This window comes from Pristiophorus japonicus, chromosome 9 (assembly GCF_044704955.1).
Source record: "Pristiophorus japonicus isolate sPriJap1 chromosome 9, sPriJap1.hap1, whole genome shotgun sequence".
NCBI lineage: Eukaryota > Metazoa > Chordata > Chondrichthyes > Pristiophoridae > Pristiophorus > Pristiophorus japonicus.
The window spans coordinates 100,369,166-100,385,611 of NC_091985.1; the positions used below are offsets into that span (position 1 = coordinate 100,369,166).

The 16,446-nt window shown below is 42.8% G+C and overlaps 2 protein-coding genes across 3 annotated transcripts in view; one reads left to right on the forward strand and one right to left on the reverse strand.

Moving 5' to 3' along the window:
- The window catches only part of rel (v-rel avian reticuloendotheliosis viral oncogene homolog), a 61,110-nt gene that overhangs the window by 35,243 nt on the left and 9,421 nt on the right, over positions 1 to 16,446 (forward strand). For both annotated transcript variants that reach the window (XM_070889621.1, XM_070889620.1), the window contains 2 exons: positions 6,229 to 6,369; positions 11,574 to 11,678. In XM_070889621.1, the coding sequence (XP_070745722.1) occupies positions 6,229 to 6,369; positions 11,574 to 11,678 (246 nt within the window). The remainder of the gene's footprint in view (positions 1 to 6,228; positions 6,370 to 11,573; positions 11,679 to 16,446) is intronic.
- The window catches only part of pus10 (pseudouridine synthase 10), a 143,314-nt gene that overhangs the window by 21,013 nt on the left and 105,855 nt on the right, over positions 1 to 16,446 (reverse strand). The gene's annotated exons all lie outside the window — the stretch shown is intronic.

A 16,446-nucleotide genomic window follows, 5' to 3' on the forward strand; every position in this document is an offset into this window, starting at 1 on the left:
ATCCTTATTTTCAAATCCCTCCATGGTCTCACATCTTCCTATCTCTGTAATCTCCAGCCCCAGAAACCCTCCATGAGGTCTGCGCTCCTCTAATTCTGCCCTCTTGAGCATCCCTGATTATAATCGCTCAACCATTGGTGGCCGTGCCTTCTGTTGCCTAGGGCCTAAACTTTGGAATTCCCTGCCTAAGCATCTCCGCCTCCCTACCTCTCTTTCCTCCTTCAAGACGCTCCTTAAAACATACCTTTTGACCAAGCTCACCTGCGTTAATTTTTGTTTATGCGGTTCGATGTCAAATTTTTATCTCAATACTTGTGAAGCGCCTTGAGACGTTTGGCTACGTTAAAACCGCTTTATAAATACAAGTTGTTGTTGGAGCAATGAAGGAACATATGAATAAAATTGTAATTCAGTACATTTATATTTATTAGAATTCTGTACATTGTATAAATATTTGGGGATTCCATTGCATATCATTAGGAGATTCCCTTCATAAATGATTGCAATGGTATTTTCATTTGGCATTGGATCACCAGGCCCATATGATCCCAGGGACGCTTCTGAACCACCTGCGTCCCTGGGATCCGTGGCCCATTATACTGCCATACGCCTCGAGGCCTGAGACCGCAACTCTTCGCAGCTTGGGCGCCAGGAGGTAATTTCGTAAAGGTTTCGCGGGTCGGAGGCGTACTCTGGAGGTACCCCTCCGACTGCAATTTATAGATCGATATGTGCAGTGTTGGTATTATAGAGAACAATTAATGTTTAATATTGTGAGGTTGTAATACTGACCAATTGGGATGTTACATGCTAATTAATGTTTAAAATTCAGAAACAACATCAGTTAAATTTCAGCAAATCTAATAGAAGTTTGGTAAAGAAGCATTATCCACATTTTGTTAAAGGCAGTTGGTATTGTTGATGTGAGGAACTTTTGGATTGGCTCAGTTCCAAAAATTTCTTTGGAATGGCACTATATTGATTTTTGTGCCACATTTTTGGACAGAACAATTAATGTCCACCATAGCAGAATTTTTTTGAAATGTTACTTCATTTTAAAAATCAGTTTCATGAGACTGTGACATAATTCTATCGGTACATCACTGAACACCTTATTCAGTACTTATCTGTGAAAGCAGCATGGTACAGCTCCATTCCACCTCAACAAGACATGGGTTTGTCCCCATTGTTTTCCGTGCAACTTTTCAGATTTCAGCTTTTGTCAGTAGGAATGATGCTGAATGGAGGGTACCCCCAGAGCAAGGGCGAGGAAGTCAGAAGATGATTAACTTTAGCCGCTCTCTTTCACCTCCCAGCAACCTGGCTACAGAAGTTTAACTTGGATGCAGGTCATTGTGGAAGGGATCTTGGACAAGATAAACTTCCAGTTTGTGCCCAAGTTGTCTGACTTAAGAAATGTAACCATCAAAACATAACCACAGCTTATCCACCACTGGTGTGACAAGTCACTGTCTTTCAAATTAGGGAGTGACTGGGAAACAGAAGGGGTAGGGCTGAAAATGAAAAAAAAAATTGCTGGCAGCCTATTTTAAAGCCAGTAACTTTATAATCTTTTTTTTAATGTATATACATAACTACAAAACTGAACTTTGTAAGGATTGTGCATTTAGCATCATATACCACATAGAGCTATTTTAATAAATTCCCATTCATTTAATTTCTAATGAGACTGCGTCTTAAAATGAGTCTTTCCTTCAGTAACATGTACTTGGCTGCAAATAAGTAAGACAAATGATTTGTTGCACTAAATCCCATGAATTTCTGCACTTTCTGCCTACAGTGCAATTTCTGCCGAGTGTTAAAAATCCTCAGTGAAAATGCCATCTGACCAGATCTAAGTGATAATAAATCACTTGTCCTTTCTCTAAGTACTGCTTTATTCATACACAAAGGTATTAAATAATCTTTGTCATAAGGACATTAACCCTTTATTCTTGCATATATTAATGTTAGAATGGAAGCAAGTCTTCCTCGATTTTGAGGGACTGCCTATGATGATGATGATGATGATGATTCTTGCATGTTAAGAGTAATTCGAAGTTCCAGAGAATATTTTGTATTCAGATATAAAATTGTTCAGAAAATGTAATGCGTATTTCATTCAGTATGCTAATGCTGCTCGAAATATATGCTTACATTTAAATTCCTAAATTGCTGTATTGCCCTGGCTAAGATTTTAATAAGGTAAAATATTAATAAATACTTTCTTGTCAGTATTCTAGAAAGTACTATACAAATACAACATCTGAAATCCGGAATCCTCGGGACCGATTCTGTGCCGATTTTAGGGTCTTGCCGGATTTTAGACAAGAAAATCAAAAGTCTGAAATCCGGAATCCTCAGCCGAATTTTGGGTTTTGCTGGATTTTGGACCTCGCTGATTCACTCCGCTCGCCGATTCACGCCGATCCTCTGCTCCTCGCCGCTCACTGATTCACGCCGCTCCAATTCTTGCCGATTCACGCTGCCCGCCAATTCCCGCGGCTCCCTGGCGCTGCGCTTTTTAATCAGTCTCTTTGTCCCTCGCTGCTCGATGTCACCATCTTGGCCGCCTCAAAAATGGCCAGTTTTAGACAATAATTCCGGATTCCAGACGACTCCATCTGCGATGCGCAAAATTCGGACAATAATTCCGGACGACCATCAGCGATGCGCAATATGTCCGGTTTTTGGAATTCCGGATTCGGGATATTATACCTGCATAATGGAGATGTGGTAATGATTTTGCCATTTTAACCTGTCATTGCAAAGTTGTGAGAATACAATCCCCCATTTGTAGTTGCTACCAGTTTGTTTAATGGGCTGGTCTTGAAAAATACATAAAATTCAAAAGACTGAACTTTGTAACATTAAAGATTATACTTGTCCTTTTTATTTGCATTAATATCAGACTAGTATATCATATCATTGGTGATGCAAATATTAAAAGCTGTAAATGTCAACACTGTTCACAATATTGCATGAGAAGCTTTGGTAGTAACACACCAAGTTTATGAAGATTTTCTTTTCAAACCTGAATTTGAAATTTTCTGCAGCTGACCTTTTTTGGTTTTAAAAAAAACTGTTGACATTAGCAGATGGTGATCCTCTAGTTGCGCAGATTGATTTGAAACAAAACACCAAAAAAGACATCAAAAGTGGGTATCGACATTGCTTACTCACAACTGGGGGTGGAATGACTCTGCTGTGACAACAACTTTTACGTTTAGCCGCCGCATTATTCAAAAGGAAGTGTAGCCTCATTTATGGTTTGACCTTATCAGGCTCTGCTACTTTGTTGTGAGGCATACTTAAAGATTGGATGGCTTTGAGTGCTAGTAGACGTCAGTGAGTCTTGTGGAGGTGGTGATCATTAGCAAGTTGTGTAGGTTGGGGGTAATATATTAGCATGGATAGAGGATTGGCTAACTAACAGAAAAGAGAGTCGGGATAAATGGTTCATTCTCTGGTTGGCAACCAGTAACTAGTGGGGTGCCGCAGGGATCAGTGCTGAGACCCCAACTATTTACAATCTATATTAACGACTTGGAAGAAGGGACTGAGTGTAACGTAGCCAAGTTTGCTGATGATACAAAGATGGGAGGAAAAGCAATGTGTGAGGACACACAAAATCTGCAAAAGGACATAGACAGGCTAAGTGGGCAAAAACTTGGCAGATGGAGTATAATGTTGGAAAGTGTGAGGTCATGCACTTTGGCAGAAAAAAAATCAAAGAGCAAGTTATTATTTAAATGGAGAAAAATTGCAAAGTGCCACAGTACAGCAGGAGCTGGGGGTACTTGTGCATGAGGATAGTATGCAGGTACAACAAGTGATCAGGAAGGCCAATGGTATCTTGGCCTTTATTGCAAAAGGGGTTGGAGTATAAAAGCAGAGAAGTCTTGCTACAGCTATATAAGGTATTGGTGAGGCCACACCTGGAATGCTGCGTGCAGTTTTGGTTTCCATATTTACGAAAGGATATACTTGCTTTGGAGGCAGTTCAGAGAAAGTTCACTAGGTTGATTCCGGGGATGAGGGGGTTGACTTAGGAGGAAAGGTTGAGTAGTTGGGCCTCTACTCATTGGAATTCAGAAGAATGAGAGGTGATCTTATTGAAACGTATAAGATTATGAGGGGGCTTGACAAGGTGGATGCCGAGAGGATGTTTCCACTGATGGGGGAGACTAGAACTAGAGGCCATGATCTTAGAATAAGGGGCTGCCCATTTAAAACAGATGGAGAAATTTCTTCTCAGAGTCGTAAATATGTGGAATTCACTGCCTCAGAGAGCTGTGGAATTGAATAAATTTAAGACAGAAATAGACAGTTTCTTAAACGATAAGGGGTTATGGGGAGCGGGCCGGGGAAGTGGAGCTGAGTCCATGATCAGATCAGCCATGATCTTATTGAATAGCAGAGCAGGCTCGAAGGGCTGTATGGCCTACTCCTGTTCCTATTTCTTATGTTCTTATTATATTAATAGCCTCCACCCCCTCAACCCCCCCGGCTCTCCACCCCCTCACCCCCCCCCCCCGGCTCTCCACCCCGCTCTCCCCCCCCTGGCTCTCCACCCCGCTCTCCACCTCCTCACCCCCCTCTCCACCCCCTCACCCTCCCCTCCCGCTCTCCACTCCCTCACCCCCCCCCCCTGCTCTCCACCTCCTCACCCCCTCACCCTCTCACCCTCTCACCCTCTCCACCCCTCACCCTCCCCCCCCCGCTCTCCACCCCCTCACCCCCCCCCCCGCTCTCCACCCCCTCACCCCTCCACACCCTCACCCCCCCCTGCTCTCCACCCCCTCACCCCCCCCTGCTCTCCACCCCCTCACCCCTCCACCCCCTCACCCCCCCCTGCTCTCCACCCCCTCACCCCCCCCTGCTCTCCACCCCCTCACCCACCTGCTCTCCACCCCCTCACCCACCTGCTCTCCACCCCCTCACCCACCCGCTCTCCACCCCCTCACCCACCCGCTCTCCACCCCCTCACCCACCCGCTCTCCAACCCCCCCTCACACCCCCCACCCCGCTCTCCACCCCCCCCGCCCACACCCCCCACCTCCTCACCCCACCCACCCCCCCGCTCACACCCCCCACCTCCTCACCCCCCCTCGTCCTCCCTCCACTCCCTCTCCCTCCCTCCCCCTCGCCCTCCCTCCCCCTCGCCCCCTCGCTGTCAGAAACACACACTGACAGAGAGATAGAGACTCACACTGACAGAGAGATAGAGACACTGACGATACACACGGGGGGGGGTCCAAGCACGCTGTTGGAGGACTCCCGGTGCTGCAGTCAGTAAGTAGAAAATGTTTTGTTTTATTGATTTTTTTTAAACATTATTTTTTATTAATTCTTTTTGATTGATTTATTGATGTATTTATCATTTATTATTGATGATGGCTCTTTTTATAAAACTGAAGTGTTTAATGTTTGTAAACTTCCCTTTAAACATCACCCCCCCCCCCCCCACCTCCATTCCCTACGCCTGATTTGTAACCTACGCCTGATTTTCTAAGTGTAGACAAGGTTTTTCTGAGTGTACAAAAATCTACACTTACTCCATTCTAAGTTAGGTTGGAGTAAGTTTTCACTGCCTAAACTTTCAAAACGGGCGTAAGTGGCCGGACACGCCCCCTTTTAAAAAAAATAAAATAAAAAAAATCTGTTCCAAACTGAAACTGTTCTAACTGACTAGAACTGGAGCAAACTAAATGCCGAGAATTGTAATTTCTAAGATACTCCATTCTAAACCAGTTGCTCCAAAAAAACAGGAGCAACTCAGGCCGAAACTTGGCCCCAATATCATGTATTCATTAGTGGAATTTTCTAGCTTGAAGTCACGATGTAAGGTTGTATTGCTTTTGTTCGTAGTGTCTTGCAAATGTTGGGTACTTTGTAAATGGGCCTCTGGTCACCCAATAGCCGGCTGTTTGAACAGATTGGTGTCTCTTATTTCACTGGTAAAACTAAACTGTGTTCTTTTTATGTGGTCAAAAGAACCACATAAATGCTGTTGTGATTCTGTACTTACCGTATAAGGAATTCTAGCTGTAAAGCCATGTCATATTATGCTGCATTAGTGTATTAGAACACCCACAGATGTAAAGCCATGTCATACCACTCTATAGCACAGTGTGTACGAATATCACATACCAACATAACGCCTCTTGCTCTTTAATTCTACAATTTCATATTATGACATATCTTAGTGCTATTTTTTTGTTTCAGTTCCCCAGGAACAGCTGTGTCAGATTGAAGATTATGACCTGAATGTAGTGAGGTTGTGTTTCCAAGTGTTTCTTCCTGATGAACATGGCAGCTTCTCAAGAGCTCTTCCACCAGTTGTCTCAAACCCTATATACGATAACAGTGAGTCTCAAAAATTATTATCTGATCAGCTTGTCCTGTGCATTGACTGTATAATAAATATGTGGTCTCATTTGGCTTTCTTATACAGAACTGCAGGAATAGTAGTTGCTTTTTACTAGAAATGTTATCTTTGTCATACACATCAAGAAGCTATGATCCAGTGGAGGGAATTATGATGAAACAGACTTGGGGTCTTTATAGTTTTAGTTTAAGTTTGAACTTTTCAATGTTTTTATGTTTGTTGCTATAGCAAAGTTTTATAAGCATCAGGCATGGCTCAGTCATCGCACACTTGCTTCTGAGTCAGAAGGTTGCTGGTTCAAAGCCCCACTCCAGAGACTTGAGCACATAATTCAGATTAACACCAGTACTAAGGGAGTGGTGCACTGTCAGAGGTACCATCTTTTGATGAGACGTGAAAGTGAAGCCCAATCTGCTCTCTCGGGAGGATGTAAAAGATCCCATGTCACTATTTGAGCAGGGGAATTTGCCCAGTGACCTCGGCAATATTTATCCCTCAACCAACATCACTAAAACAGACGATCTGGTCATTTTGGAGGGTGCTTGCTGTGTGCAAATTGGCTGCCACATTTCCTACATTACAACAGTGACTATATTTCAAAACTAATTCATTGGCTGTAAAAGTGCTTTGATCTGTCCAGAGATCATGATTGGTGTCCTGTAAATGCAGGTCTTTCTTTCTATACTGGTAATATTTTAAACATCTGTAACATTCTCAAAGCTTACTAATGTAATTACCCATTCCATATTACTATACCTTCAACATCTTTTATTTCCACAGACCTTCCCTATGTCTCTATATATGGCCTCACCTTTCCGTCTGCTCCATTCCCAAGGCTCCCATTAGTCTCTTTGGTGTACACTCTGCACCTTTAATGTTAACTTAGTCTTAACAGCATATGCAGATTTTGTTTTCTACTCAATGCCTTTCAACACTTTCACCACATGTGACACTTGACTCCCCAAGTGACTCTCCCATGACACTTTGTGCATGACTCATGTCTCACTTTAGTAACAAAAACACAAGGGATTTTTTCCTCCACTGATCATTTTATAGCATTACTTTGGTCCATCCCCTCCGGCATACTTTGTTCAGTGACTGTGGAGGCTCACTCTGTTCCCTGCTCAATAGCTACATCAATATTTCTTGCATCAAATTATTGGCTGCCTCTCTTCATCTGCCATATTGATTCAAACCAGAGCTAAACCAGGTACTGAAATTCAGTTTTATTGTATTACTCTCTCTCTCTTTTTAAAAAAAAAAGGTTTCTGAGAACTTGCCTCCTCCTACCCTAACCAACATCTACCCTCTTCGATCTAAACCTCTCACTGAAATCCATCCGCAAAGTTTTTCCAATTGCCAACCACTGTTCTGAGTCCTACCTCAAGTAATGCTCCTGGCATTACAAACCAGTGTATCCTTTGATTCATCATTAGTGTACAGAAGTTGTGCCAGTCTTATTCTGTCACAAGCAGCGTCAATCGTTAGGTGGTCATTTTTTTTTTTGACAATATTCTCTGTTTACTGACTTCATGCTTGGAGGTAAGAGAGACTGCTAATTTAATCTACTGTATGTAAAAGTATATTAAATGAATAGGACATGTAGTGGACTAGAAAGTAAAGTAATTTGGTTTATCTTAAAATATGCTCAAATACTTTTTATGAGCAAAGCATTGACCTCTCTGTCTATGATAACAACAATAGTGACGTAGTGAATGGCTGTGCTTTTTTAAAGCTATTCACTACATCACTATTGTCGGGATTCTAAGTGAGAGGTCAGTGAGGTCACAACAGAAAGCTTTTGCTGTAGTCAGTTTGAGCACTAGGTGCTGGATAGGAGAAGATGTGAGCATAATCTGAGAAACCAGAGGAGAGGATTAGTTGATAGAAACATAGAAACATAGAAAATAGGTGCAGGAGTAGGCCATTCGGCCCTTTGAGCCTGCACCGCCATTCAATGAGTTCATGGCTGAACATGCAACTTCAGTACCCCATTCCTGCTTTCTCGCCATACCCCTTGATCCCCCTAGTAGTAAGGACTACATCTAACTCCCTTTTGAATATATTTAGTGAATTGGCCTCAACAACTTTCTGTGGTAGAGAATTCCACAGGTTCATCACTCTCTGGGTGAAGAAGTTTCTCCTCATCTCAGTCCTAAATGGCTTACCCCTTATCCTTAGACTGTGACCCCTGGTTCTGGACTTCCCCAACATTGGGAACATTCTTCCTGCATCTAACCTGTCTAAACCCGTCAGAATTTTAAACGTTTCTATGAGATCCCCTCTCATTCTTCTGAACTTCAGTGAATACAAGCCCAGTTGATCCATTCTTTCTTGATATGTCAGTCCCACCATCCCGGGAATCAGTCTAATGAACCTTCGCTGCACTCCCTCAATAGCAAGAATGTCCTTCCTCAAGTTAGGAGACCAAAACTGTACACAATACTCCAGGTGTGGCCTCACCAAGGCCCTGTACAACTGTAGTAACACCTCCCTGTCCCTGTACTCAAATCCCCTCGCTATGAAGGCCAACATGCCATTTGCTTTCTTAACCGCCTGCTGTACCTGCAGGCCAACCTTCAATGACTGATGTACCATGACACCCAGGGCTCGTTGCACCTCCCCTTTTCCTAATCTGTCACCATTCAGATAATAGTCTGTCTCTCTGTTTTTACCACCAAAGTGGATAACCTCACCTTTATCCACATTATACTTCATCTGCCATGCATTTGCCCACTCACCTAACCTATCCAAGTCACTCTGCAGCCTCATAGCATCCTCCTCGCAGCTCACACTGCCACCCAACTTAGTGTCATCTGCAAATTTGGAGATACTACATTTAATCCCCTCGTCTAAATCATTAATGTACAATGTAAACAGCTGGGGCCTCACCACAGAACCTTGCGGTACCCCACTAGTCACTGCCTGCCATTCTGAAAAGTACCCATTTACTCCTACTCTTTGCTTCCTGTCTGCCAACCAGTTTTCAATCCACGTCAGCACACTACCCCCAATCCCATGTACTTTAACTTTGCACATTAATCTCATGTGTGGGACCTTGTCGAAAGCCTTCTGAAAGTCCAAATACACCACATCAACTGGTTCTCCTTTGTCTACTCTACTGGAAACATCCTCAAAAAATTCCAGAAGATTTGTCAAGCATGATTTCCCTTTCGCAAATCCATGCTGACTTGGACCTATCATGTCACCCCTTTCCAAATGCGCTGCTATGACATCCTTAATAATTGATTCCATCATTTTACCCACTACCGATGTCAGGCTGACTGGTCTATAATTCCCTGTTTTCTCTCTCCCTCCTTTTTTAAAAAGTGGGGTTACATTGGCTACCCTCCACTCCACAGGAACTGATCCAGAGTCGATGGAATGTTGGAAAATAACTGTCAATGCATCCGCTATTTCTAAGGCCACCTCCTTAAGTACTCTGGGATGCAGACCATCAGGCCCTGGGGATTTATCGGCCTTCAATCCCATCAATTTCCCCAACACAATTTCCCGACTAATAAGGATTTCCCTCAGTTCCTCCTTCTTACGAGACCCTCTGACCCCTTTTATATCCGGAAGGTTGTTTGTGTCCTCCTTAGTGAATACCGAACCAAAGTACTTGTTCAATTGGTCTGCCATTTCTTTGTTCCCTGTTATGACTTCCCCTGATTCTGACTGCAGGGGACCTACGTTTTAGAACTTGTTAGAAGACATTCTTCACCTTTGGCACTTGGATTTTTAAATCTACCTCATACAATGAATGAATTAGTATTTTTGTATGAAATCCATTTTCTGTCTCAACCCAGTGGATAAGACTGCAACAGAAACCTATCCCCAAATTTATCATATCAGTAATCATCATTATAGGCTGTCCCTCGAAAGTGAGTTCTCAGGTAACTGTACAGTCCAATACGGGAATTACAGTCTCAGTCACAGGTGGGACAGACAATGGTTGAAGGAAAGGGTGGGTGGTGAGTCTGATTTGCCGCACACTCTGTCTGCGCTTGGTTTCTGCATGCTCTCGGCGATGAGACTCGAGGTGCTCTTTTTCCACTTTGGGCAGTCTTGGGCCAGGGATTCCCAGGTGCCGGTGGGGATGTTGCACTTTATCAAGGTGGCTTTGAGGGTGTCCTTGAAATGTTTCCTCTGCCCACCTGGGGCATGCTTGCTGTGTAGGAGTCTTGGGTAGAGCGCTTGCTTTGGGAGTCTTGTGTCGGGCATGTGGACGATGTGGCCCGCCCAACGGAACTGGTTGAGTGTGGTCAGTGCTTCAATGCTGGGGATATTGGCCTGAGCGAGAACACTGATCAGGAAAATGTTGTAATTGCTCCAAGAAGCCAAAAGGGTAGAAAGTAAAGAATGAGAATTGGGGTATTATATTAAAACTGAAGGGGACACTGCTCAGTGATAAGTGGGGGTATAGAATGGGAAAAGACTATATGGTTTCTGACTGGTGATCTTTACATAAACAAGGATAAAAGTGATTGAGTTGTGGGTATATTGAACATGACAAATGTAATGTCTCAAATAGTCTTCCCATCTGCAAAAACTCTTTAAATTCCACAATCAAAGTGTAATTCGCTGTGGGAGGAAGCAGGAATCTCTAGATATCTAGTTTGTGACCATATAATCCCGACAGGTCATTGAGCTTATGGTGTAAATCACTGAGCCATACAAACCAGAAAGGTCAAGTTTAAATTACCATTCTGTGGTGAGTTAGCTTCTTTCAGCCAGGTGGCCATACAGGTGCGACAATTTGCCTGGGTTAGAGAATGGAAAACAACCAGGTTTTCTATTACCTCGTGGCACACCCCCAGCCCTCCTGCCTGCTGCAACAGCATTTGTGTAGGTGCCAAATAAGTACAGGATTAGGATTGGCCTTTATGCTCCCCACCCACGTTTAGTGGTACTGATTATCGAAGGCCACACACTAATATTGGTCACTTAGAAAAAATACCAGGGAGAACCTATGAATCCCCATTCCAGTAAGGAGTCAATGCCTTCAGGAACAGAGGTAACACGATTTGTGCTACCCAGGTGAGTGACCATTACATTATACTTAGAGGAAAAATAAGAATAAACAGTATAGATATAGTTAGAAGAGAACAGTAAATTCTGCAAACTAGTGTATTTACATTATTAATGCGGCAGCAACTGATATGTATTTTTTGATTTACAGGAGCACCAAACACAGCAGAGCTAAAGATCTGTCGTGTCAACAAGAACACTGGAACTGTTAAGGGAGGAGATGAAATTTTTCTACTGTGTGACAAGGTTCAAAAAGGTGATTCAAATTTTTAAGTTATTGTATTCCTGTAGTTATAAAGAAAAGAAAGAAAGCTGTGTAACTTTGACTAGATTCGCCTAAAGGGACCCTCTCCCAGGAAATTATATGGCTCTGGGTGGGTTGGGAATGTCTGTATCGTGATGCATAAGGCATCACGACTGTATGGGACTTGCTAGATGGACCAGCTTGTTTTTTACTGTCTGACAATTAAGCATATTCGTAGAATAGAAATGGTGCTAATTTCTAGGATCGAAATTTTCTGTGTTGCTCAAAATGAAGAATATTGGTGCTGATAAATGAACTGTTTTATCACTTTTGGCAACCCGTGCCACTGGGACCCAGAGTGACTTTCAAGGATTGCTCCACTAGGTTTACATTACTCTAGACCTTGTATGTTTGAAATCCTATTAGCCAGGTACAGAACATGGATGTTAGTGTATTATATCTACATCACCTCTGCTGTAGTTTAGTTGCTGGACAGTATTAATGCATACCAGTCTCCCTCCAGTATCACACCCATCCTGTATTTCTGCCACCAGGATACTTTGGAAGCAGAAATTATATACAGAAGATTCCCTTCAGTGAAATTAGGATTGAGGATATTGGTGCTTTTGAAAGGCTACAGAGACAAGAAATGAAAATAATTCTGGGTATTACAAGATTGAAGTTAACAGGAAAGATTTTGGAAAGAAGCTTTCTAAGTCATCTAATTGAAGTTTACCACATTATGAAGGGAATTGACAAAATTGATCAAGATAAATTGTACACTATGGTTTAAATACCAAGGGATACAAGTTAATTTTAAAAAGTTAGGGGTATGAAGGGATGTCAAGTGGAACTTTTCACTTGGGGTAATAAAGTTTTGGAACTAGTTACCTAGGAATGTAATTGAAAAGGACAGTAGTCATGGGTTCAAGAGATAATTAGAAACATTTCTGGTGAGAAAATGGGTAAGTAGGATTGATTTGGGGGAAAAGATGGACATTTTCGGCAGTTTTGCTCACAGCTCCTTATCCAATTGTACCACCTTAACTGGGGAATTTTATATAAAATGTCTACTTTCAGCCAATAGTTTTAAAACACAAGGTGCGGGAAGAGGACTGGATATAAGTATCTGACTTTTACGTTTAGGTTTACATGACTGGTTTGATTGAATAACCCTTGAGGGTAATTTGCCCAAAATTTATTTTGACGACAGCAGCAATTTCCTTTTCTAAATGCTCAGCAACACCAAAATAATCCCTTGTTCTTTGAAGTGATGTTGCTGCTGTGTGAAATGTGCTCTCGGGTTTGGTATGTATGAAGACTACTTTCCTCCTGTAATTGAGGTGCTGCAAACACTGGCGAGCACTGCACAAAGATGCACGGCTGCACCCAGGTTCTCCCATGACTTGAGTTGGTTCTCAAACCAGGGTCCTAAGCTTAAATAAAGGACACTACAAAGGTATGAGGGCAGAGTTGGCTAAAGTGGACTGGGAAAATAGATTAAAGTATGGGACAGTTGATGAGCAGTGACAGACATTTAAAGAGATATTTCACAACTTTCAACAAAAATATATCCCAATGAGAAGGAAAGACTGTAAAAGAAGGGATAACCATCCGTGGGTAACGAAGGAAATAAGGGATGGTATCAAATTGAAACGAGGGCATACAATGTGGCCAAAACTAGTGGGAGGCCAGAGGATTGGGAATTTTTTTTAAGCCAGCAAAGAACGACTAAAAAAATTATAGAGGGGGAAGATAGATTATGAGAGTAAACTAGCACAAAATATAAAAACAGATAGTAAGAGTTTCGATAGATACATAAAAAGGAAAAGAGTGGCTAAAGTAAATGTTGGTTCCCTAGAGGATGAGATTGGGGAATTAATAAATGGAGAACAAGGAAATGGCAGAGACATTGAACAAATATTTTGTATCGGTCTTCACGGTAGAAGACACTAAAAACATCCCAATAGTGGATAATCAAGGGGCTATAGGGAGGATACTATCACTAATGAAGTAGTACTCGGTAAAAATAATGGGACTAAAGGCGGACAAGTCCCCTGGACCTGATGGCTTGCATCCTGGGATCTTAAGAGGTGGCTGCAGAGATAGTGGATGCACTGGTTGTAATCTACCAAAATTCCCTGGATTCTGGGACGGTCCCAGCGAATTGGAAAACCGCAAATGTAACGCCCTTATTTAAAAAAGGAGGCAGACAAAAAGCAGGAAACTATACACCAGTTAGCCTAACATCTGTCGTTGTGAAAATGTTGGAGTCCGGTATTAAGGAAGCAGTAGCGGGACATTTGGAAAAGCATAATTCATTCAAGCAGAGTCGGCATAATTTTATGAAAGGGAAATCATGTTTGACAAATTTGCTGGAATTCTTTGTTGATGTAACGAGCAGGATGGATAAGGGGGAACCAGTGGATGTGGTGTATCTGGATTTCCAGAAGGCATTCGATAAGGTGCCACATAAAAGGTTACTGCACAAGATAAAATTTATGGGGTTGGGGGTAATATATTAGCATGGATAGAGGATTGGCTAACTAACAGAAAACAGAGAGTCTGGAATAATGGGTCATTTTCTGGTTGGTTAACAGTAACTAGTGGGGTGCCGCAGGGATCGGTGCTGGGTTCTCAACTATTTACAATTTATATTAATGACTTGGATGAAGAGACCGAATGTAATGTAGCCAAGTTTGCTGATGATACAAAGATGGGTGGGAAAGCAAATTGTGAGGAGGACTCACAAAATCTGCAAAGGGATATAGACAGGTTAAGTGAGTGGGCAAAAATCTGGCAGATGGAGTATAATGTGGAAAAATGTGAGGTTATCCAATTTGGCAGAAATAATAGAAAAGCAAATTACAATTTAAATGGAGAAAAATTGTAAAGTGTTGCAGTACAGAGGGACCTGGGGGTCTTTGTGCATGAAACACAAAAAGTTAGTATGCAGGTGCAGCAAGTAATCAGGAAGGCAAATGGCATGTTGGCCTTTATTGCAAGGGGGATAGAGTATAAAAGCAGAGAAGTCCTGCTACAACTGTACAGAGTATTGGTGAGGCTACACTTGCATACAGTTTTGGTCTCCTTATTTAAGGAAGGATATACTTGCATTGGAGGCTGTTCAGAGATGGTACACTAGGTTGATTCCGGAGATGAGGGGATTGACTTATGAAGATAGGTTGGGTCTATACTCATTGGAGTTCAGAAGAATGAGAGGTGATCTTATCGAAACATATAAGATAATGAGGGGGCTCGACAAGGTGGATGCAGAAAGGATATTTCTACTTGCAGGGGAAACTAAAACAAGAGGGCATAGTCTTAGAATAAGGGGCCGCCCATTTAAAACTGAGATGAGGAGGAATTTCTTCTCTGAGGATTGTAAATCTATGGAATTCTCTGCCCCAGAGAGCTGTGGAGGCTGGGTCATTGAATATATTTAAGGCGAATTAGACAGATTTTTGAGCGATAAGGGAGTAAAGAGTTATAGGGAGCGGGCAGGGAAGTCCATGATCAGATCAGCCATGATCTTATTAAATGGCAGAGCAGGCTCGATGGGCAAAATGGCCTAATCCTGCTCCTATTTCTTCTGTTCTTATGAGTCACAGCATGCAGGGAGGTTCTCTTCCCTTCCAATGGGCAGAAGAGACCTCCCCAGGATACCAATGCAGCCTGGTTGCACATTGCACAGAAGGGCACAAGCTGGGATGCCAGGAGAACTAGGATGCAGTAGATCACAAAAGATTACTGCAAAGCCACCCTCATCCTGCTCTGCCACTCATCACATCCCCATCACTCTGCCTTCCCTAGCCTACCCCTGCATGTCCTTATTCACACCAACTTACCTTGCACCTCCACCCATCTCTCTCTACATTATCACATCCCCATCTCACTAGCCACCCCTCGCACTCGCACTCGCACTCAACCTTGCCCAATCATACCAACTAACAGCACACAAGGTTAAGGGTAGACACTTGGGTCTTTCAGCAAATATTCATGTAAAGTTTCTGCTAATATGTTGTCAAACATTGAAATCTTTATTTTGAACACTTTGCCTTTTTGGACAGATTTGTGTGCACCTTTGGAAGTGGCTTAGTGAGTTGTAGTGAACGGTGAGGCATAAAGGTACTCCCCGCAATGGTGATGAGTGTGAAAGGAATGGCTTGGGCATTGCAAGAATGTTTTTATGGAGCTGATGTGGGGGTGATGCCAACCTGGCGCATCATGTGGCAGCCAGGGTGTATAGCGTCAAGTGAAGTAAATCTGGCAATGGTGAGGCCATCCCATGCAGCAATATGGTCCTTTGCAGCATCAGGTGATTGCGGGGAAGGTTGGCGATGCTGGTGTGCCTGGCGATGTTGGTGTTGGAGCTGATTGTGGTGGGAGTCTGAGGAATAAGATGAAATTGTTTCAAGGGCACTGATGTTGATGGAATAGATGGCAGTTGAAGTTGAGATGACAAACGATCTGTCAATGGTGAGAGAGGTTGTTCCAAGGAGGTGAAATAGTAGCTTTTATACCACTTTTGCAGCTGTCACCTTTTCAGAAGAATGGAGAGTCAATGAAAACTCGACCTAATTACCCCGAGCGCTGGTGGAAAAAGCTGGAAAAATGTTGCTTAAGTACCTTTTTAACAAGTTCTTAACTATTTCAATTGGCTCACCCACAGCTTAGTGTCGGGTCTGTAAAGCGCAGACAGACCTGGCACTTGCGGAAATTGACACGGAGGCGGGTTCACAGCAGGCCGTCGATCCTTCAGATTTTGAAACGGACCCAT